Raw genomic sequence first — 22,284 nt, 5'->3', positions numbered from 1 at the left:
AGGGTCTAACTTTGACAACTAAATATCCGAAGAGGAGATAAGGGAGCAGGTAAGTACAGAATAATAAAAGATGGAAACAGGAAAAATTGGCAGAAATGCAGTACAATTATTAGTGTCAATATATTGGACCCTGATTTGACCACCACATTTTTCCAGCATATTCCCAAGCAGCATTATCCCAATAAAATAAGATGCTATACAACTTTATAATTTTTGTAAAAAACAGAAATTTCTAATATCATACTGTACTGTGTCATTCCTAATTTCCATGCATTAATATCACCTCGAAGAATTATGAGTTTGCTTTTGTTGCAGTCAAGGTGACAGGAACCATTCCTGTTTTAATGTGAAAGTATTAATATTGTTCCAAAGGATTCAAAATTAGATTTGCTGTGTAGGCATGAGGTACTGGGAAGCATTTCTGCTCCACATAATGCAGGGAGAAATAGCAATAAAATACTTTCATGCAAACATACTCACGGGAAGAAACTTTTCAGGTTCAGGAAAATACTTGGGATTCCTATGTGCCCAGTAAATTGACAGCATGAGCATGTCTCCAGAAGGGATAATGTAATTCTAGAGTAAGAAGATTTTACTGTTACGTAATTCCTGCATATTTACAGAATGTTTCACTTTTCTTCCTTCCTTTCCTCTCCTAAAGGCATTCGATCAGGTTCTGCACAAGATCTCCGTGCTGGGGTATGGTTGCATCGGTGCTGGTCACCATCCAGTATCTCGTCCAACTGACCATTGCTCAAATGTGAGGAGTGTCATCAGGATATTCAATTACGGGGGCTTCATGGCTAAGTCTGATACACTTCCCAGCCAACTTCTACTCTAGCTTAGTTCCAGCAGAATTTATTAGATGGTCATCAAGAGCAGGGTCTCTGACTGACTTTCCCCATTCTAATCCAAGGACGATGAGGCCAACTTACTACCACCCTGGTTGAAATCAGCTATTTAAGCAAAGAACGGGATCACACTTGAGATTGCTGTGATCCCTACTGAGCAGTTACTCACTGAGCCATCAGGGTTACTCTGGCATATTCTTAATTTAGAACATTCAGATAGCTGCAATTTGCACCTGACATTCACTGTATTGTGCACATCTGAGAGAGCTCAGCTCGATTTCTTTTTAGTTACCGATATTTCCCACCTGTGCAATATGCTTGTCACAAATAACAAAAATGGAGGAATGACTTGCGTGACAAAAATGTTTTTGTCTGACTAGTTCTACCTTGATGGCTCCCTTTTAAATCCAACAACAAAACATAAGGGGGTGAGTTTAACCCGACAGAAACCAGGCGGGCAGGCTGTTAACTGCCCAGGTACCACGGTCTTCAGATTTTAACCTGCTCTTCTGAAGCTATTCTGGGGGCATGATTAAGAAGTTTGCAGATGATACAAAAATTGGCCGTGTGGTTGATAGTGAGGAAGAAAGCTATGGACTGCAGGAATATATCAATGGACTGGTCAGGTGGGCAGCACAGTGGCAAATGGAATTCAATCTGGAAAAGTGTGAGGTAATGCATTTGGGGAAGGCTAACAAGGCAAGGGAATACACAATAAATGGTATTACACTGAGAAGTGGAGAGGAACAGACAGACCTTGGAGTGCATGTCCACAGATCCCTGAAGGTAGCAGGACAGGTAGATAAGGTGGTTAAGAAGGCTTACGGGATACTTTCCTTTATTAGCCGAGGCATAGAATATAAGAGCAGGGAGGTTATGCTTGAACTGCACAAAATACTAGTTAGGCCACAACTAGAGTTCTAGTCAGCACATTACAGAAAAGATGTGATTGCACTAGAAAGGGTACAGAGATTTATAAGGATGTTGCCAGGACTGGAGAATTTTAGCTATGAGGAAAGATTGGATAGGCTGGAGTTGTTTTCTTTTGAACAGAGGAGACTGAGGGGAGACTTGATTGAGGCATATAAAATTATGAGGGGCCGAGATAGAGTGGATAGGAAGGACCAATTTTCCCTAGCGGAGAGGTCAATAACCAGGGGCATAGATTTAAAGTAATTGGTAGAAGGATTAGAGAGGAGTTGAGGAGAACTTTTTTCACCCAGAGGGTGGGGAGGGTCTGGAACTCACTACCTGAAAGCGTGGTAGAGGCAGAAACCCTCAACACATTTAAAAAGTACTTGGATATGCACTTGAAGTGCTGTAACCTACAAGGCTACGGACCAAGTGCTGGAAAGTGGGATTAAGCTGGATAGCTCTTTTTCGGCCGGCACAGACACGATGAGTCGAATGGTCTCCTTCTGTGCCATAAATTTCTATGATTCTATAATTCTAAGAGAGCTGGGACAAGAAACACAAAAAGGTAAGTGGTTTTCCTTCTTTTTTTAAATGAAAAAAAACTTTCCTTATGTGGCTCGGAGGAGCACTCCTGCTCATCCAGGCCCTACAAAGAAAGTTTAGGCCTCCCCTGTCCCGGGCTTCACACCACTTAGCTGACTGCAAGGCCCTCCCGAACCTCATTCCAACAATGTACCCGAGTCCCAGGGAAGGTTCCTTCTGTCCCCGGCGACGGCCTCCCGCTGCCCAACATTCTGCTCCTGACTGCCGGCCTCCTGCCGTTTACCGCCAGTTTTGGGCGGGGGACAGATGAGGCCGGGGGAGTTAAAATCTCCCAGGCCTCACGCTGCCGAGGTCGGGCTGATTTGAACGACTACCGCATCCGAGTTAAAATCAGGCCTAAGGAGTTTAAAGCCAGTTGCAGTAATAAACAAACAAACCCATGTCCTATGTGAATCCAATACAAATGCCGTGAGGTCAATTCAAACTGTTATTTTGAAATGTTGCTTGAGTGGAGGATGAAGCTACTTTTGAACAAACACATTCGTGACTGTGATTTATCAAGTTAAGTTTATGACAACTAACATTGAAATTCAAAAATAATTGGTTATGAAAATCCAAACAAGTCATGGCAAATAGCGAAAGGGTATACAAGTGACTGGATCTGTTCATTAAGCTCAGGTGGTAGAAGTTACTCGAACGAATTAGAATCTCGGAAAAGACCAGCTTGCTCCCACAAAAAGATTGCAAGAAAGAAAAAGATTTCCTATATAAAGTTAACTGTTTAAGAGAATAAATTAGCATTAGATAGCAACTCCTTTATTGTTTTTTCCCCAGTTAAATAATTAGATTAGACTTTTTACTATGAATATATAATTGTATTATATCATCTTAGATTATTCACTTGTTGATTCTTTAATACATTTGCTTAAAATTTTAAACTTATACCAAGGTTTAACAATATTCTATCACTTTTACAGATTGGAGAGCAAGATCTTGCGGAGACATATGATTATTTTTAAGTTACTGGCATTTATCCTGAGACAAGGTATGCTGTTCCTTATTCCAGGCACGTTACTGAAAGCTTATCTTAAGGCTATGATAGGTACGCAGCTTGGCGACTTGCCCATAAGAATGATCTAAGGTACAAGAGCCAAAATTATCTAAAGCAAGAAAGTTAAAAGGACTCCAAAACCTAACACCTTGTTCATTTTATGCAAAATAATGACTAGCATGGTACCAATTTAGATATTTATAGGTGAGATCTTTATTTTCACATAAGAAACAAGTAACACCAAATGAGAAAATGTCATTTGGCCCATCAAGAATGCTCCTTCCACAGATCACATACAATATCTTTATCATGGATTCTATCCTATACATTTAATCTCCTGAAGGAAAGGTTATATATTGTGCAATTCTCACATCTCCATGATCCAATCCTGTCCTGCTGTTTTCCAGACAAACATTTATCATTGCCCCAGAAGCAGATCAACCTGTGAACATGGCACAATCTAGAGCCCCCTGGATGTCTAGAGACATACAGAATAGGATAAGGAAAAAAAGGGAGGCTTATGACAGATACCGAGTACAGGGGTGCAATTAAAAATGATATTAGGAAAGCAAAGAGAGAGCATGAGAAATTCTTGGCAAGTAAAATCAAGGAAAACCCAAAGATGTTTTATAAATATATTAAGAGTAAGAGGATAACTAAAGAAAGGGTAGGGCCTATTAGAGATCATGAGGGTAATCTGTGTGTGGAGACGGGAGACGTCGGTAGGATTCTTAATATTGCGTCTGTTTTCACAAAGGAGAGGGGCGAAGCAGACATTGGTATCGGGGGGGGGGGAGGAGTGTGAAATATGAGATGAAATAAACATAGCGAGAGAGGAAGTATTAAAGGGGTTTAGCAGCTTTAAAAGTGGATAAATCCCCAGACCCGGATGAAATGTATCCCAGGCTGTTAAGCGAAGCAAAAGAGGAAATAGCAGAGGCCCTGACCATAATTTTTCAATCCTCTCTGGCTTCAGGTGTGGTGCTAGAGGACTGCTAATGTGGTACCGTTGTTTAAAAAGGGAGAAAAGGATAGACTGAGTAATTACAGGCCAGTCAGCCTAACCTCGGTGGTGGGAAAATTATTGGAAAGAATTCTGAAGGACAGGATAAATCTTCATTTAGAAAGACACTGATTAATCAACGATAGTCAGCACAGATTTGTTAAGGGAAGTTCGTGTCTGACAAACTTGATTGAATTTTTTGAGGAGGTAACAAGGAGGGTAGATGAGGGCGTTTGATGTCGTGTATATGGACTTTAGCAAGACTTTTGATAAGGTTCCACATGGCAGACTGGTCACGAAGTTAAAAGCCCATGGGATCCAGGGCAAAGTTGGATTCAAAACTGGCTCGGAGACAGGAAGTAGAGGGTAATGGTTGATGGGTGTTTATGTGACTGGAAGGCTGTTTCCAGTGGGGTTCTGCAGGGCTCAGTACTAGGTCCCTTGCTTTTTGTGGTATATATCAACGATTTTGACTTGAATATAAGGGGTATGATTAAGAAGTTTGCAGATGATACTAAAATTGGCTGTGTGGTTGATACTGAAGAAGGAAGCTGTAGACTGCAGGAAGATATCAATAAATTGGTCAGGTGGGCAGAACAGTGGCACATGGAATTCAATCCAGAGAAGTGTGAGGTAATGCATTTGGGGAGGGCCAACAAGCAAAGGGAATACACATTAAATGGTAGGACACTGAGTAGCGTAGAGGAACAAAGAGACCTTGGAATGTATGTCCACAGATCCCTGAAGGTAGCAGGCCAAGTAGATAAGGTGGTTAAGAAGGCGTATGGAATGCTTGCCTTTATTAGCCATGGCATAGAATACAAGAGCAGGGAGATTACGCTTTAACTGTATAAAACACTAGTTAGGCCTCAGCTAGAGTACTGTGTGCAGTTCTGGTCACCACATTACAGGAAAGATGTGATTGCACTAGAGAGGGTACAGAGGAGATTTACAAGGATGTTGCCGGGAGAATCTTAGCTATGAGGAAAGACTGGATAGGCTGGGTCTGTTTTCCTTGGAACAGAGGAGGCTGAAGGGAGACTGTTACGTCCGTGTATAATAAGAAACGGACTGCGGAGAACGGTACAACAGGTGTTTACTCAACGTGGCTCAAACTGCAACTGAAACAACAGATTACTACTCAGCGTTATATACAGGTGTGGTCACTGCCGGTACTACAGTATACATGAGCTGTAGAAAGTAGTTCCCCCCTTAAAGGTACATACATTACAATTCCTCCCCTTTTAGATTAACAGTACCATAACACTCATTTAACAATTAAATATCAAACTAATTACAATTAACACTTTTAACATGCAACATTAGCTGAAAATAGTCTATTTATAAATTCAGTCTTTGGGGAGGCTTCCTGATCCTTTCTGGATAGCACCTTTCCCGAGTGTCTTGCTCTTGGTGCGGAGGCGATTCTGGCCCCCTGTCGTCGGTTGGTTCATCAGCTTCCAACGCTACTGTTTCTGGGGTAGATGCTACCTGTACGTCGGGTTCATCACCAGGTACGTATGGGCAAGGCATGGGGTGGACTTGTTCCTGTGACTCTAGGATCTGGTCAGCATGGCATCTCACGATGCTCTCCCCAACGTCCACTGTGTACATTAGTGGGCCCTGCCGTGTGCATATCGTTCCTGGCTGCCATTTTTCTGTTCGGTAGTCGCGGGCCAAGACTGGTTGCCCTACATTGAAGCTCCTTGTTGGCTTCTCATGGATGTGCTGGAATTGCTTACTCTCAACATCTCTTCGTACGTTTGGTCTGAGCAAATCCAGGCGAGATCTTAACCTTCGGTTAAAGAACATCATGGCTGGGGCCTGGTTGGTGACTGCATGTGTCGCATTCCAGTAGTCGAACAGGAAATTGTCCACCTTATGCTGCAGCGGAATGTTGTCATTGTACATAGCCTTTATTGCCTTCTTAAAGGTTTGTACGAACCTCTCAGCCAATCCATTTGTGGCTGGATGATATGGGGCGGATGTGTAATGCCTTACCCCATTCTTTTTCAAGAACCTCCGGAACTCTTCGGACACAAACTGTGGTCCGTTGTCGGAGCAAATCTATTCTGGCAAGCCATTCCTGGCAAAAATGGTCCGTAGGACTGTAATAGTTTTCTCCGTGGTGGTGGAGGACATTTTGATGACCTCAGGCCATTTCGAGTGCGCATCCACGGCTATTAAAAACATTGAGTCCATGAATGGACCAGCAAAATCAATATGCACCCGTTGCCATGGAGATGAGGGCCACTCCCATGGGTGTAGAGGGGCCTGTGGTGGTGCATTTTGGACTTTCTGGCATCCTGAGCAGCTCTTGGTCAGGTCCTCGATTTGTTTATCGATTCCCGGCCACCACACATAAGCCCTGGCTAGGCTTTTCATTTTTACCCCTCCCAGGTGACCCTCATGAAGCTCATTGAGCACTCTATCCCTTAACTTGGGTGGAATTACCACTCAGGATCCACAAATCACGGTCCCCCGGCACACTGACAGCTGTTCTCTCCTTGTCGAGAATGCTGGCAACAGTGAGTCACCATGTGCTGGCCATCCCTTCGCCGTCAAATCATATACCCGAGACAGTGTCGGGTCATTTCGGGTTTCCTTTTCGATACAAGCGTTAGTTACCGGTAGGTATTCAACTATAGTCGAATGGAATATTTCGACAGGATCCACTGCTGGTGCTTCCTCCGCAGTAGGCAGTGGCAGGCGTGATAGCCCATCAGCATTTCCATGCTGTTTCGTGCCCTTATATTCAATTTCATAGTGGTGCGCCCCTAGAAAAAGTGACCATCTTTGTAGTCGTTGCGCAGTCATCACCGGAACGCCCTTCTTCGGGTTAAAAATGGAGACAAGAGGCTGGTGATCAGTCAGCAAGGTGAATTTCTGCCCGTGCATATAGTGATTGAACTTTTTCACTCCCCACACTAGGCTGAGTGCCTCCCTGTCAATCTGGGCGTAGTTACGCTCGGCTGAGGTTAGTGATCGTGACGCAAAGGCTATTGGCCTCTCTGAGCTGTCCGAGAATTTGTGCGACAGCACCGCTCCAATGCCGTAGGGCGACGCATCACATGCCAACCGAATTGGTAATGCTGGGTTGTAATGGGCCAATACCTCTTTTGATGTGATTAGTGTTTTGCTCTTCTGGAAAGCTCGTCTACATTCGTCATTCCACTTCCATGGCACCCCAGTTTGCAGTAGGGTGTTCAGTGGGTGTAGTATTGTAGACAAATTTGGCAAGAACTTATGGTAGTAGTTTACCAGGCGAGGAACGACCTCAGTTGTGACACATTTTCCGGTGCTGGAGCCTTGACTACTGCCTCAATCTTCTCTGAGGACTTATGTAACCCCTCTTTATCGATAACGTGGCCACAATACAAGATCTGTTTTCTAAAAAACTCGCATTTGGGGCGGTTAGCTCGGAGCCCATATTCCTGCAATCTAGTGAGCACCTGCTCCAGGTTGGCAAGGTGATCACTGTCATTTTCGCCCGTGACCAGGATGTCGTCCAAATAACACTGGGTCCCTGGGATCCCTTGCAGGACTTGTTCCATTGCCCTCTGTCAAATAGCCGGAGCTGATGCTACCCCGAATACCAGCCGGTTGTATTGGTAGAGACCTTTATGGGTGTTGATTGTGAGGTATTTTTTTGATGCTTCTTCTACCTCCATTTGCAGATACACCTGGGCCAGATCAATCTTAGTGAAGCGTTTCCCTCCAGATAGTGAGGCGAAAATATCTTCAATCCGCGGAAGTGGATATTGTACGGTGTGAAGGACCGGGTTCACTGTTACCTTAAAGTCCCCACAGATGCGAACCTTCCTTGGTTCCCCAGGCGTGCTGCTTGATATACCTTAAATAGCTACAGAGACTGGTAGTTATAACTCAAACAGTTGGCTTTTAATAGCTTAGAACTGGACAGAACAGAACACACATGTTAGCCTTCTGACCAGCTTCTCAGAAGTGAACTAGGAGGCGGAGCCAGGGGCGAAGTAACAGATCAGGACAATCAATGGCACAGCAGAGTGGTATACAGTACATCAGCATTCCTGGCCAACCAAGAAAACAGCAGGGTTACAATAGATTACAATAGGAAACTATACACAGGTAGAATAAGGTATATACTTATAAGACTTATTTCACCACATTCACCCCTCCTATAAGTTAAGTCTGACCGGGGGTTTTACAGTTCGTAGTGAGCGACGTAGCGTCGGCCGAGGAACCTCTTGGGGGACTTGCTCAGGTTCCTCCGCCGTCCCGGCGTCTGCTGGGATTTCCAAAACGACGTTTTGTACGTCTTGTACCTCCGGGCATCCCACCCCCACAGGCGGTGCATCACGGTGCTCCACACCCGCATCTTCGCTAGCAGCATCGCTCTCTCTCTCTTCTCCTGCCGGAGCCAGGTCCTTTATTGAAACAGTATCCTCACGTCCATCAGGGTATTGAATATATGCGTACTGAGGATTGGCGTGGAGGAGCTGTACTTCCTCCACTAGGGGATCAGTCTTATGACCTCTCACATGTTTTCGTAGCAGTACAGTGCCCGGGGACATCAACCACCCGGGTAGTGAAATACCTGAGGAAGATTTCCTGGGGAAACCGAACATCCTCTCATGAGGAGTAGCATTTGTTGCAGTGCACAGCAGAGACCTTATGGAATGCAGTACATCGGGAAGAACTTCCTGCCAGCGAGAGGTCGGTAGGCCTTTCGATTTTAAAGACAGAACGACTGCCTTCCACACTGTCGCATTCTCCCTCTCAACCTGCCCATTGCCCCGGGGGTTGTAGCTAGTGGTTCTACTAGTAGCAATCCCTTTTGATAGTAAGAACCGGCGTAACTCATCACTCATAAACGACGTCCCTCTGTCGCTATGGATATAGTTGGGCATACCGAACAGACAGAATAAGTTGCAGAGGCTTTTGATTACCGTAGCACTGGTCATGTCCGGGCAGGGAATGGCAAAGGGGAAACGAGAGTATTCATCTATAACGTTGAGGAAATAGACATTACGATCAACCGATGGGAGAGGACCTTTGAAATCAAGGCTTAGGCGCTCGAATGGCCGAGTTGCCTTGATGAGGTGAGCTTGTTCGGGCCTGTAGAAGCGGGGTTTGCATTCCGCACAAACGCGGCTGGCTCTGGTCATCATTCGGACCTCCTCAATGGAGTAGGGTAAGTTGCGAGACTTGAAGAAGTGATTCAATCGGGTGATTCCTGGGTGGCAGAGTGCGTCGTGGAGACTTTGGAGCTTGTCAGTACTAAGGCTGGCACATACCCCTCGAGATAGGGCATCGGGTGGCTCATTGAGTGCTCCTGGCCTGTACATAATATCGTAGTCGTAAGTGGACAGTTCTATCCGCCATCTTAGGATCTTGTCATTTTTTATCTTGTCTCTCTGCTTCGTGTTAAACATGAAGGCCATAGACCGCTGGTCAGTGAGGAGTGTGAAACGTTTGCCGGCGAGATAATGTCTCCAATGTCTGACCGCCTCGATAATTGCTTGTGCTTCCTTCTCAACGGAAGAATGCCTGACTTCAGGACCCTGTAGTGTACGGGAAAAGAAGGCTACCGGTCTCCCGGCCTGGTTGAGGGTTGCAGCCAACGCGAAATCAGAAGCATCGCTCTCTACCTGGAAGGGTATCCTCTCATCTACAGCACATACCACGGCCTTTTCAATGTCCCGTTTGATGTTGGTGAATGCCTCCTGCGCTTCTACTGATAGAGGGAAGGACGTCGACTTGATAAGGGCTCGGGCTTTGTCCGAATAGTTGGCCACCCACTGAGCATAATAAGAGAAGAATCCCAGACACCTTCTTAAGGCCTTAGGGTTATGTGGCAGTGGTAGTTCTTTAAGCGGGCGTAATCGTTCAGGGTCTGGCCCGATTACCCCATTCTCTACCACACAGCCGAGAATACACAGACGAGTAGTGTTGAAAGTACATTTGTGCTCATTATAGGTCAGGTTTAGCTTTTGGGCAGTCTCTAGAAATTTTGCGAGATTCCGGTCATGCTCCTGTTGATCGCGTCCACAGATAGTAACATTGTCCAGGTACGGAAATGTTGCCTCCAACGCATTCTCATCTACCATACGGTCCATTTCCCGTTGGAAAACGGAAACTCCATTCGTGACCCCGAAGGGTACCCTAAGGAATTGGTACAGGCGCTCATTTGCTTCAAAAGCCGTATAAGGACGGTCATCTACTTTTATGGGGAGCTGGTGATAGGCCGACTTTAAGTCAATAGTGGAAAACACACGATACTGGGCAATTTGGTTCACCATCTCGGAGATGCGAGGCAAGGGATAAGCGTCTAGTTGCGTATATATGTTGATGGTCTGGCTGTAGTCGACCACGAGCCGTTTCTTTTCGTTAGTTTTAACCACCACTACCTGAGCACGCCACGGGCTATTACTATTTTCGATGATACCCTCTCGCTGTAGCCTTCCTACTTCTTCTTTTATAAAATTTTTATCTTCCGAACTGTACCGTCGACTTTTGGTCGCGATAGGTCTACAGTTTGGGGCGAGGTTCGCAAACAGGGATGGCGGGCTTATCTTTAAAGTGGAGAGGCCGCAAACTGTGAGCGGGGGCTGGGATCCGCCATATGCAAGTGTGACGCTCTCGTGGTGGCACTGGAAATCTAGGCCTAGAATTAGTTTCACGCAGAGCTGCGGCAACACAAGGAGTTTAAAATCTTTATACTCTGTGCCCTTAACAGTCAGTGTTACTTTACAGAAACCGATTACCTCCGAAGTGAGGGACTTAGATGCCATCGCGATTTTGCTCCGGGTAGGGTACACCTTTAGTGAGTACGGTTTGATGAGGCTAGGGTGAATAAAACTCTCAGTACTCCCGCAATCGATTAAACACTTCGTCGGGTGTCCGTTTACCTTAACGTCCATCATAGACTTTGATAGTGGATGCGGTCTGGACTGGTCAACCGTGACTGAGGCTATCGTAGATCCGTAGGCGGCCGCTGAGACGGTATCAAATTCTGGGACCACGTGTAGGGCCGCGGAGACTGTATCAGGTACGGGATTCCCCTTACATACCTTGCTGAAATGTCCCCGTTTCTTGCACTTGAAACATGTGGCGTCTCTCACAGGACATCGGTGTCTGGGGTGCTTGAGCTGGCCGCAGAAGTAGCATTTTGGTCCGCGGGACATCGCTGCAGTGGTGGGGCTGGGTGGAGACTCCCGTGGTGTAGGGCTGGTCCGAGGCCCAGGCGGAGAGGATGGCGCCTCCTCGCTCGGCGCGCACGAGGCTGAGAGGGCCGCATGACCTGACGCATAGGTCTCAGAGTTCTTCTGCGCCACATCCAGCGATCGAGCTGTAGCCACGGCCGTCTTTAGATCCAGAGTGTCCCTTTCAAGCAACCTCTGCCTAATGTAATTCGATCGAAGGCCCGATATAAACGAATCGCGAACCGCTTCTTCCTGGTACAAAATGGCCGTCACGGCCTTGTAGTTGCAGTCCTTCGCCAGGGCCTTTAGATTCTGTAGAAAATCATCCAGCGATTCCTCCGGTAGTTGCCTGCGGGTAGCCAAGAGATGCCTGGCATACACCTCGTTAACAGGCTTCAGGTATTGGGCCTTGAGAGTCGCGAGTGCATCCTCGTATGTAGAAGCGTCCTCGATTAGCGAGTAAGTCCGATGACTTACTAGGTTAGTCAGTAGGCCCAGTTTGTTGGCCCCATCATCGAGCGATGCAATGAAATGTTCGAAACACCGGAGCCAATGTGCGAATTTCTTCGATGCGTCCGCCGAATGTGGATCACTGTCTAGACGCTCCGGCTTCAGGAGTCTGTCCATCCCTGGAAGTAATAAGCTATTAAAATTGATATACCTTAAATAGCTACAGAGACTGGTAGTTATAACTCAAACAGTTGGCTTTTAATAGCTTAGAACTGGACAGAACAGAACACACATGTTAGCCTTCTGACCAGCTTCTCAGAAGTGAACTAGGAGGCGGAGCCAGGGGCGAAGTAACAGATCAGGACAATCAATGGCACAGCAGAGTGGTATACAGTACATCAGCATTTCTGGCCAACCAAGAAAACAGCAGGGTTACAATAGATTACAATAGGAAACTGTATACTTATAAGACTTATTTCACCACACTGCTCAACGACTTTTTCATCACAGGGACGATGGGTGTAGCCCACTCGCTCCAGTCTACCTTGGACAGTACACCAGAACGTTCCAGACTCTCCAGCTCTGCTTCGACAGCTGGGCGGATCGCATAAGGTACCGGTCTGGCCTTAAAAAAATGTTGGGCTTGCGTTTTCTTCAATTTTAATCGTTGCTGTCGTACCTTTTAGTGTTCCGGGTCCTTGCTGGAACACTTCTTTCGCGTCAGTTAGGATCTTTGACAGTCGCCCAGGTGTGACGTCGTCATCCTTTTTGTCAGCCACAGTCAGTGCCTGTATGGAATGCCAATCCAGTTGTATTTTCCGGATCCATTCACGTCCCAGTAATGGTGGTCCTCCATCTTGCAATACATACAGGTCTAGTTTTGGTGTTTCCTTACCGTTATATATAACGGTCACCCTTATTTTTCCTTTGGGGTAGACTTTTTGCCCCGTGTACGTCTTCAAAATAATTTTTGTGTCTCTCAAAGGTATGTGTGAGAATAGCCACTCGTAGTCTCGTCGGTTTATGACTGTTAGAGCTGATCCTGTGTCCAATTCCATCTTTACCTGGACTCCTGCTATCTTGAGAGTGACCCAAATGGTTCGGTGATCCTCCATTGTGATCACATTATGTAGTTTCAGACAACTCAGTTCCCTGCTTTCGGAGTCGTTATCACTCTTTTGTTCGTCTGAACTATTCTCCGTTATCTTATGTACCTTCTTGTACTTCCCTTTGGTCAGTTTCTTATAGCTGTTTTTCTTTCCCGACCTGCAGACTCGTGCTATGTGTCCTACTTTTCCACACTGTCTGCACACTTTGTCTTTGAACCAGCAATCATTCTGGTCGTGTGCTGTTCTGCCGCAGCGATAGCACTTCTCTGTTCCATATGACATTTCGTTTGTGCCATATTCTTGCGGTCTCTGTTGTATCTCTGCAGCGCCCCGTGCTGCTGCTTCATATGATACCGCAATGCTGAAAGCCTTTTCCAGCGTAAGGTCCTTTTCAGATAAAAGCCGTTTCTGGGTTCCTTCACTTTGAAGCCCACACACAAACTTGTCCCTTAAGGTATCTGCCAGTCCAGCTCCAAACTGGCAGTGTTTCGATAGTTTGCGTAGTTCTGTTAAATAATCAGCATTGCTTTCAACCTTATGCTGGTTCCGTTTGTGAAACTTGAATCTTTCTGCTATCAGCAGCGGTGTGGGGTTTAAATGTTCCTTTAGTATCGTTACTATGTCTTCAAAACTCTTTTCCATTGGCTTCGTTGGGGTTACTAGATTTCGTAATAAACCATACGTCTTTGCACCCATTAAATTTAACAATACCGACGCTTTCTTGTCATCTGACACCTCATTTGCCTTGCAGTACACCTCTATTCGTTCGACATATGTAGTCCAATCTTCGACTTCATTGTCAAATGCGGTGATACTGCCACTCTTCGGCATTTTGGGTGTGGTTTAAAATGGCGTCTCCCGTGCTTTCCTTCCTCCCCCGCTGCTGCCGACACCGCTCCCGGCGGTTCTCGTGGCAATGGCGGCGCCCTGTAGGTTTCGCGCGCTTCTCCTGCGCTGCTGCCAACGCTGCTCTCGGCGGTTCTCGTGGCAATGGCGGCGCCCTGTAGGTTTCGCGCGCTTCTCTCTCTCCCTCTCTCCGATGCTGCTTAGCCCCTGAACACCGGCTGCGCCCTGTGCGCTCTGCCCTCTCTCTCTCTCTCCCCGTCGACGCTGCTCAGCCCTTTGCTGTGCCGCTCGGTCGAGCTCTAGCCCGCCGCCGTCCGGGAAGGGTCAGCGCACTACCTGTTGCCAGCCTGTTTCGCTGGACCACCTCGACTGGAAACCAAGCCTGGCTCTCGACAGCCTCCCCCGCAATTCCAGAGTCTCTGCTGGATGACTGGGCGGTTGCCTGTGGTCGACGCCCGAGTCTCTGGCCTTAACCTCCAATCCACTGATCTCCAGGAACGAATCCCCGGGAGATGATGCAGAGTTGCAGGTAGGTTCGAACCTGCCTCGTCGCCAATGTTACGTCCGTGTATATAATAAGAAACGGACTGCGGAGAACGGTACAACAGGTGTTTACTCAACGTGGCTCAAACTGCAACTGAAACAACAGATTACTACTCAGCGTTATATACAGGTGTGGTCACTGCCGGTACTACAGTATACATGAGCTGTAGAAAGTAGTTCCCCCCTTAAAGGTACATACATTACAGAGACCTTATTGAGGTGTATAAAATTACAAGGGGCATAGATAAACATAAGAACATAAGAAATAGGAGCAGGAGTAGGCCATACGGCCCCTCGGGCCTGCTCCGCCATTCAATAGGATCATGGCTGATCCGAACCTAGACTCACGTCCACTTCCCTGCCCGCTCCCCGTAACCCCTAATTCCCTTATCAGCTAGGAAACTGTCTATCTCCGTTTTAAATTTATTTAATGTCGCAGCTTCCACAGCTCTCTGAGGTAGAAAATTCCATAGATTCACTACCCTCTGAGTGAAGAAGTTTCTCCTCATCTCAGTTTTGAAAGGGCAGCCCCTTATTCTAAGATTATGCCCCCTAGTTCTAGTCTCACCCATCAGTGGAAACATCCTCACCGCATCCACCCGATCAAGCCCCCTCACAATCTTATATGTTTCGATAAGATCGCCTCTCATTCTTCTGAACTCCAATGAGTAGAGTCCCAACCTATTCAACCTTTCCTCATACGTCAACCCCCTCATCTCTGGAATCAACCGAGTGAACCTTCTCTGAACCGCCTCGAGAGCAAGTATATCTTTTCTTAAATATGGAAACCAAAACTGCATGCAGTGTTCCAGGTGTGGCCTCACCAATACCCTGTATAACTGCAGCAAGACTTCCCTGTTTTTATACTCCATCCCCCTTGCAATAAAAGCCAAGATTCCATTGGCCTTCCTGATCACCTGCTGCACCTGCATACTAACTTTTTGTGTTTCATGCACCAGGACTCCCAGATCCCTTTGTACTGTAGCACTTTGCAGTTTCTCTCCATTTAGATAATAACTTGCTCTTTGATTTTTTCTGCCAAAGTGCATAACCTCACACTTTCCAACATTATATTGCGTCTGCCAAATCTCTGCCCACTCACTTAGCCTGTCTATGTCCTTTTGCAGGTTTTTTATGTCCTCCTCACTCACTGCTTTCCCTCCCATCTTTGTATCGTCGGCAAACTTGGATATGTTGCACTCGGTCCCTTCCTCCAAATCGTTAATATAGATTGTAAAGAGTTGGGGTCCCAGCACTGATCCCTGTGGGACACCACTAGTTACTGATTGCCAGCCCGAGAACGAACCATTTATCCCAACTCTTTGTTTTCTGTTAGATAGCCAATCTTCCACCCATGCCAGTATATTACCCCCAATCCCGTGATTTTTTATCTTGATCAGTAATCTTTTGTGTGGAACCTTGTCAAATGCCTTTTGGAAGTCCAAATACACTACATCCACTGGTTCCCCTTTATCCACCCTGTATGTTACATCCTCAAAGAATTCGAACAAATTTGTCAAACATGACTTCCCCTTCGTAAAACCATGCTGACTCTGTCCTATTAAATTATGTTTATCCAAATGCTCTGATACTGTTTCCTTAATAATGGACTCCAACATTTTGCCAACCACAGATGTTAGGCTAACTGGTCTATAGTTTCCAGCTTTTTGTCTACTTCCCTTCTTAAATAAGGGTGTTATATTAGCAGTTTTCCAATCTGCCGGGATCTTTCCTGAGTCCAGGGAGTTCTGGAAAATGATCACCAATGCATCCACAATCCCTACCGCCACTTCTCTCAAGACCCTAGGATGTAGGCCATCAGGTCCGGGGGATTTATCCGCCTTAAGTCCCATTATTTTACTGAGTACCATCTCTTTAGTGATTTTAATCGTGTTTAGCTCCTCCCCCCCAATTGCCCCCTGTTTGTCCAGTGTTGGGATATTTTTAGTGTCCTCTACTGTAAAGACTGATACAAAATATTTGTTCAGCGTCTTTGCCATCTCCATGTTCCCCACCACTAGTTTCCCGGTCCCATCCTCTAAGGGACCAACGTTCACTTTAGCCACCCTTTTTCTTTTTATATAGCTGTAGAAACTCTTGCTATCTGTTTTTATATTTTTTGCTAGTTTACTTTCATAATCTATCTTCCCTTTCTTAATTAATCTTTTAGTTATTGTTTGCTGGCTTTTAAATGCTTCCCAATCTTCTATCCTCCCACTAGATTTGGCTAATTTATATGCCCTTGTTTTCAGTCGAATACTATCCTTTATTACTTGGATAGAAAGGACCTATTTCCTTTAGCAGAGGGGTCAAAAACCAGGGGGCACAGGTTTAAAGTAATTGGAGGAAGGTTTAGAGGGGATTTGAGGGGAAATTTCTTCACCCAGAGGGTTGTGGGGGTTTGGAACTCACTGCCTGAAAGGGTGGTAGAGGCAGGAACCCTAAGCACATTTAAAAAGTACTTGGATGTGCACTTGGGATGCTCTAACCTGCAGGGCTACGGACCAAGAGCTGGGAAGTGGGATTAGGCTAGATAGCTCGTTGTCGGCCGGCGCGGACACGATGGGCTGAAATGGCCTCCTTCCGTGCTGTAACTTTCTATGATTCTAACCATTGTGTCCCATGGATTACTCGATTATCTCAGTCTACATCTAACCCGATAACCACCAATCCCATTCTCAACCAGATATTTATCCTGCTCCTTATAAAGTAGTTAATCAGAGAAGCCTCGACAAGGAATCGGTTCCGTGTAACTATATAACAGTTAAATATACTTACTTTTGTAACATCAGAACTGTACTGCTTTTGCGAGTACCTTATCTGTTTTGTGTTTTCTCTTCATGTCACTTGTGCTTTCAATAGATTTGTCCTAGTGACTTAATCTTTTATTATTCCTGTTGCTCCTTTTATAGCTTATTAATTCTCCCTTTCTTTTTATTCCCTGCATTCCAGGTTTGTGAATCTAACAGACATCTACAAACACATTTTTGACCCTGCAATGACAGCAGTTTTCTGTCAATCAAGTTCAAGAGGTCTCAGCTGTTCTTCCCATGTTTGTTCTCGGTACAGCCCAGGCGATTTGTGCCTCCCTATCCCATCCCTTGGATCAATGCAGCAAGAACATAGATAACTCACTTTAATTTTCAGAGGTTGCACCACTTTTCTAGTTATAACTCCTGGAGCTCGCAAACGAATTGCCTCTAAAATGCAACACTTCAAGTATGGGAGTTTCTGTAGATCAGTCTCTTCTGGTCCGATATTTTTATTACCTGGGGAAATTTTAAAAAAAGAGAGCATGAATGCAGCACCTGATGTCTTTTATTACTTAGTCTTCTGAATCCAGCAGTAATAGTACACACAAAATTCTTAGGGCAGGTACAGAAACCATGCTCGTCACCTAAGCATGTACTGATGAAAGTGCCTGGACTTGGGCTGTGACTGGGTGGGGGGGTTATGGACTCGGGCTGTGACATGGGGATGGGCACGGACTCGGGCTTTACGGTCCCAGGAGACGGTCATTTTACCCGGGGGTGAAGTTGCGGGAGCAGTGCGCTGGCCTCACTCTGCATGGCTGCTGCTCCCGACTCGGTCCTCCTCTCCTCTCCCTCCCGCTGGCCCATCTACGGCTGCTACTCCTACCTCTTTTATGCTTGACAGCTCTATTTTCTGCCAGGGCTCCTCCAGCTGTACAAACAACATCCTACTCCCACCACCAGGTGCGGCCGCTGTTCATCCTGTGGCGGACGGACACCGACACTTGCCCCGCTTCCCACCTCTCCCAGGCCCAGCCTGCCCTGCCGCTCACCGCAGCCCCCCTCACAACATGGCAGCAGCCACCTGCCAACCAGTGTTGTCGGCGCGGCTGATGTGAGCGCACAGAGTTCCTTCTCCCACCTCCCATCCCAGAGCCAAGGCTGGACAGATGGAGGACAGACCAGTGGGAGCGTGATTCACAATCGCCTTCCATCACCACATCAAAGAGCAGCTGAGTCATTTCTCCCCATGTCATTTTCTATACCGATTCGTCCAATTACCAGGACAGCGCGTTCAAAATAACTTCTGCGACTAATGTGCATTGAAGAATTAATCTTTAAATAAATTAGCACGTTAATCAGAGAAGTTCATTATTGTCGATTCTTCATTAGATTGAGTACTGGAGGACTACTAGCCTTAGCCAATGTCCATGCTTTCCCACACAGGTCCAGGAAAATGATCAAGACAGAAAACGCTGGCTGATTTATCAGTGTAATATACTGATATAGGAGGCAGAGAGGAGTGGTGAGTGGGTGTTTTTCTGACTGGAGAGAAGTATGCAGTGTGGTCCCCCAGGACCATTGCTTTTCTTGCTATATATAAATGACCTGGACTTGGGTATAGGGAGTACAATTACGAAGAATGTGAATGATACAAAACTTTGCAATGTAGTAAATAGTGAGCAGGATAATAGTAGGCTTCAGGAGGACATAAACAGACTGGTGAAATGGGCAGACATATGGCAGATGCAATTTATTGAGGATAAGTGTGAAGTGATGCACTGTGGGAGAAACAACATGGAGAGGCAGTATAACCTAAATGGTACTATTTTGAGGGGGGGAGGGGTGCAAGGGCAGAGGGACCTTGGGGTGCATATTCACAAATGCTTGAAGGTGGCAGGGCAAGTTGAGAAGGCAGATAAGAAAGCGTATGGGATACTTGGCTTTGTAAATAGGGGCATTGAAAAAGCTGGGGTGTGGGACTAAATTGGACAGCTCTTTCAAAGATACAGCATAGGCATGACAGGCCAAATGGCCTCCTTCTGTGCTGTAGGATTCTATGATTCTACACAAGTCCAAAATCATCAAGGAATCCTCTCCCTCCCCCAACCCATTTGATTTGGCTTAAACCTATATATAACTTGTATTTATATAGCACCTTTACTTCACATTTTTTTCCATAGAGAAGTAATAATCATGTAGGTGAGGCAATCATTAGTGAAGAAAAATGGACATCAGAGGTGCAGCATCATAACACACATTTGATGTGAGGTGTGGAAAATCACTGGACAATTTGCACTTTTGTAATCGGGAAACTATTTTTGGAAAATAGATCTTAAAAGTAACTTTTATGCATTACTTCTTATTATCTATGATAACTGAAATGCACTCATCCACCATTCAAATTTTTAAACAATTACCTTGGCCATCAAAGATAGAACAGAGTTCCTTCATAACAGTCTTGTAAACAAATGGGTTCGAAATAATAAATGCAAGAGTCCAGAATGTGATCTGGGAAAGATAAACAACAGCAATGTAACAACACATTCACAATATGTTCACTTTTGTTACCTCATGCACTGGAACGGTCAAACAACTGCAGCTAGAGCAGCAAAGAAACATTTAATCGACTAAATAAAAACAAAACTGGTTAATCCATCTTAGGTCACCAATTAAAATTGAAAGCTGTGGCATTAGACGAATTAAATCTATTAAAGGCTATTCAAAAGGAAAGAATACTTCAGTAGTTTCAAAAGCATCTGTAGCTAAAAAGCCTTTTCCAAATAAACTCCTTTCCTAAAAATAAGTTGGCCCTGAGCACTTTGCAACCAATTTCTTACTCAGAAGGTCAGGCAAACCAGGCATCACAGACATCCCAAAGTCTAGAAGATTTCACAATTGCTAGCATTTTTAATTGGTTCATGTGGGCAGGAAAATGTCATCTGATGCTTCAATATGGTACTCACAGGAAGTGCATTGGCTTGGGAAGCCCAGAGCATCAATAAACTGTAATTAGCAGTAGCGTTCCCATTCAAAGTATCCAAAAGGTGCTGCAACAAAGTCTGAAAAATATATAAATTGATGGCATTAACACTACTTAAATAATGCTGTTACTTAACCTGCAAAGTAAAGAAAAAACTAAAGAAACAGTAACAGGGACTTGTCCAATCACCCATAATGTGCACCTCCTGTCACACATACAGAATGGCATTTACAGCAGCAACGATGTAATTCACTTTCGAAAGGACTTTATGATGTCTGATCAAAAATAAAACAACTTATTATGAAAGATGAATTTCAATTCATCATCTCTTGGCTGGTCCATGGTATCAGGATACTTGAAGCCATTACCATGCTCCGACCCTCATTTTCCCAGTACGAAGGCTCCAGAAATTACTACAGAAAGAATGCAGTTTGATGATGATAATCATGGAGAAAACTAAATGCAAATAACATTTTATATTTCCCTCCTAAACAGTCTTTTCATCTCATATGCAGGGGCTAAGTAATGGGCACTACCACCCCGACACACAAGATGATCACTGGAGGACAAAAAATAGAAAATGTGAATTTATTTATTTTTGGCTTTAGGAGTTGTAAAACACTAGAAAACTGTAATGTGTTTTTGTGATGCTTTCTAGGAGTAAATTATGACTTCAAACATTGGAGGCAGTTATAGGCCTCTCTCCCCAACATAATTAGAGTCATCAACTTCCTTACCAGGTGTGTTCTGAGTTCAGTGACTCAAATATTGATCTTTATGGCTTATGCTCTTAAGAATAATGCAGTTTCCAGAAATAGTTTTGACCCGCTGTGACTTTAGTTATTTACCTATCTGCAGCAAAGCTCTGCAGTCCTGCCACATCCAGTCGTGAATGGTGGTGGATCATTAAACAACTAATGGGAGAAGGAGACTCCATGAACATCCCCATCCTCAATGATGGCAGTGCCCAGCACACGAGTACAAAAGAGAAGGCTGAAGCGTTTGCAACCACCTTCAGCCAGAAGTGCCGAGTGAATGATCCATCTCGGCTTCCTCCAGAGGTCCGCACCATCACAGAAGCCAGTCTTCAGCCAGTTCGAGTCACTCCACGTGATATCAAGAAATGGCTGAGCACACTGAATACAGCAAAGGCTATGGGCCCCGACAACATCCCAGCTGTTGTGCTGAAGACTTGTGCTCCAGAACGAGCCGTGCCTCTAGCCAAGCTGTTCCAGTACAGCTACAACACTGGCATCTATCCGAAAATGTGGAAAACTGCCCAGGTATGGCCTGGCCTGTCCACAAAAAGCAGGACAAATCCAATTTGGCCAATTACCGCCAATCAATCGGTTAAGAAGGCAAATGGTATGTTGGCCTTCGTAGCGAGAGGGTTTGAGTACAGGAACAAGGATGTCTTGCTGCAGTTGTACAGGACCTTGGTGAGGCCACATCTTGAGTATTGTGTGCAGTTTTGGTCACCTTATCTGAGGAAGGATGTTCTTGCCATGGAAGGAGTTCAGCGAAGATTCACCAGGCTGATACCTGGGATGGCAGGAATGACGTATGAGGAGAGATTGGGTCGATTGGGCTTGTACTCGCTGGAATTTAGAAGAATGAGAGGGGATCTCATTGAAACTTATAAAATTCTGACAGGACTGGACAGACTAGATGCAGGAAGGATGTTCCCGATGGTTGGGGAGTCCAGAACCAGGGGTCACAGTCTAAGGATAAGGGGTAGGCCATTTAGGACAGAAATTAGGAGGAATTTCTTCACCCAGAGAGTGGTGAACCTGTGGAACTCTCTACCACAGAAGGCAGTGGAGGCCAATACATTAAATATATTCAAGAAGGAGTTGGATATATTTCTTAAGGCTAAAGGGATCAAGGGGTATGGGGAGAAAGCAGAGACCGGGTACTGAATTTGGATGGTCAGCCATGATTGCATTGAATGGCGGAGCAGGCTTGAGGGGCCGAATGGCCTACTCCTGCTCCTATCTTCTATGTTTCTATGTTATTAATCTACTCTCAATCATCAACAAAGTGGTGGAAGGTG

At 45.4% G+C, this 22,284-nt stretch overlaps 1 protein-coding gene across 1 annotated transcript in view; it reads right to left on the bottom strand.

Moving 5' to 3' along the window:
• The window catches only part of cyp39a1 (cytochrome P450, family 39, subfamily A, polypeptide 1), a 62,417-nt gene that overhangs the window by 8,263 nt on the left and 31,870 nt on the right, over positions 1–22,284 (bottom strand). Inside the window, exons 6-9 of the mRNA XM_085997079.1 lie at positions 20,215–20,310; positions 19,669–19,759; positions 17,631–17,764; positions 481–576 (exon numbers count right to left, since the gene is read on the bottom strand). Coding sequence (XP_085853205.1) covers positions 481–576; positions 17,631–17,764; positions 19,669–19,759; positions 20,215–20,310 — 417 coding nt within the window. The remainder of the gene's footprint in view (positions 1–480; positions 577–17,630; positions 17,765–19,668; positions 19,760–20,214; positions 20,311–22,284) is intronic.

The sequence above is a fragment of the Somniosus microcephalus genome, chromosome 9, assembly GCF_052327205.1.
Source record: "Somniosus microcephalus isolate GS21.2 chromosome 9, FLI_Smic_1.0, whole genome shotgun sequence".
NCBI classification, from domain to species: domain Eukaryota; kingdom Metazoa; phylum Chordata; class Chondrichthyes; order Squaliformes; family Somniosidae; genus Somniosus; species Somniosus microcephalus.
This window is presented reverse-complemented; position numbering and strand designations above follow the sequence as displayed.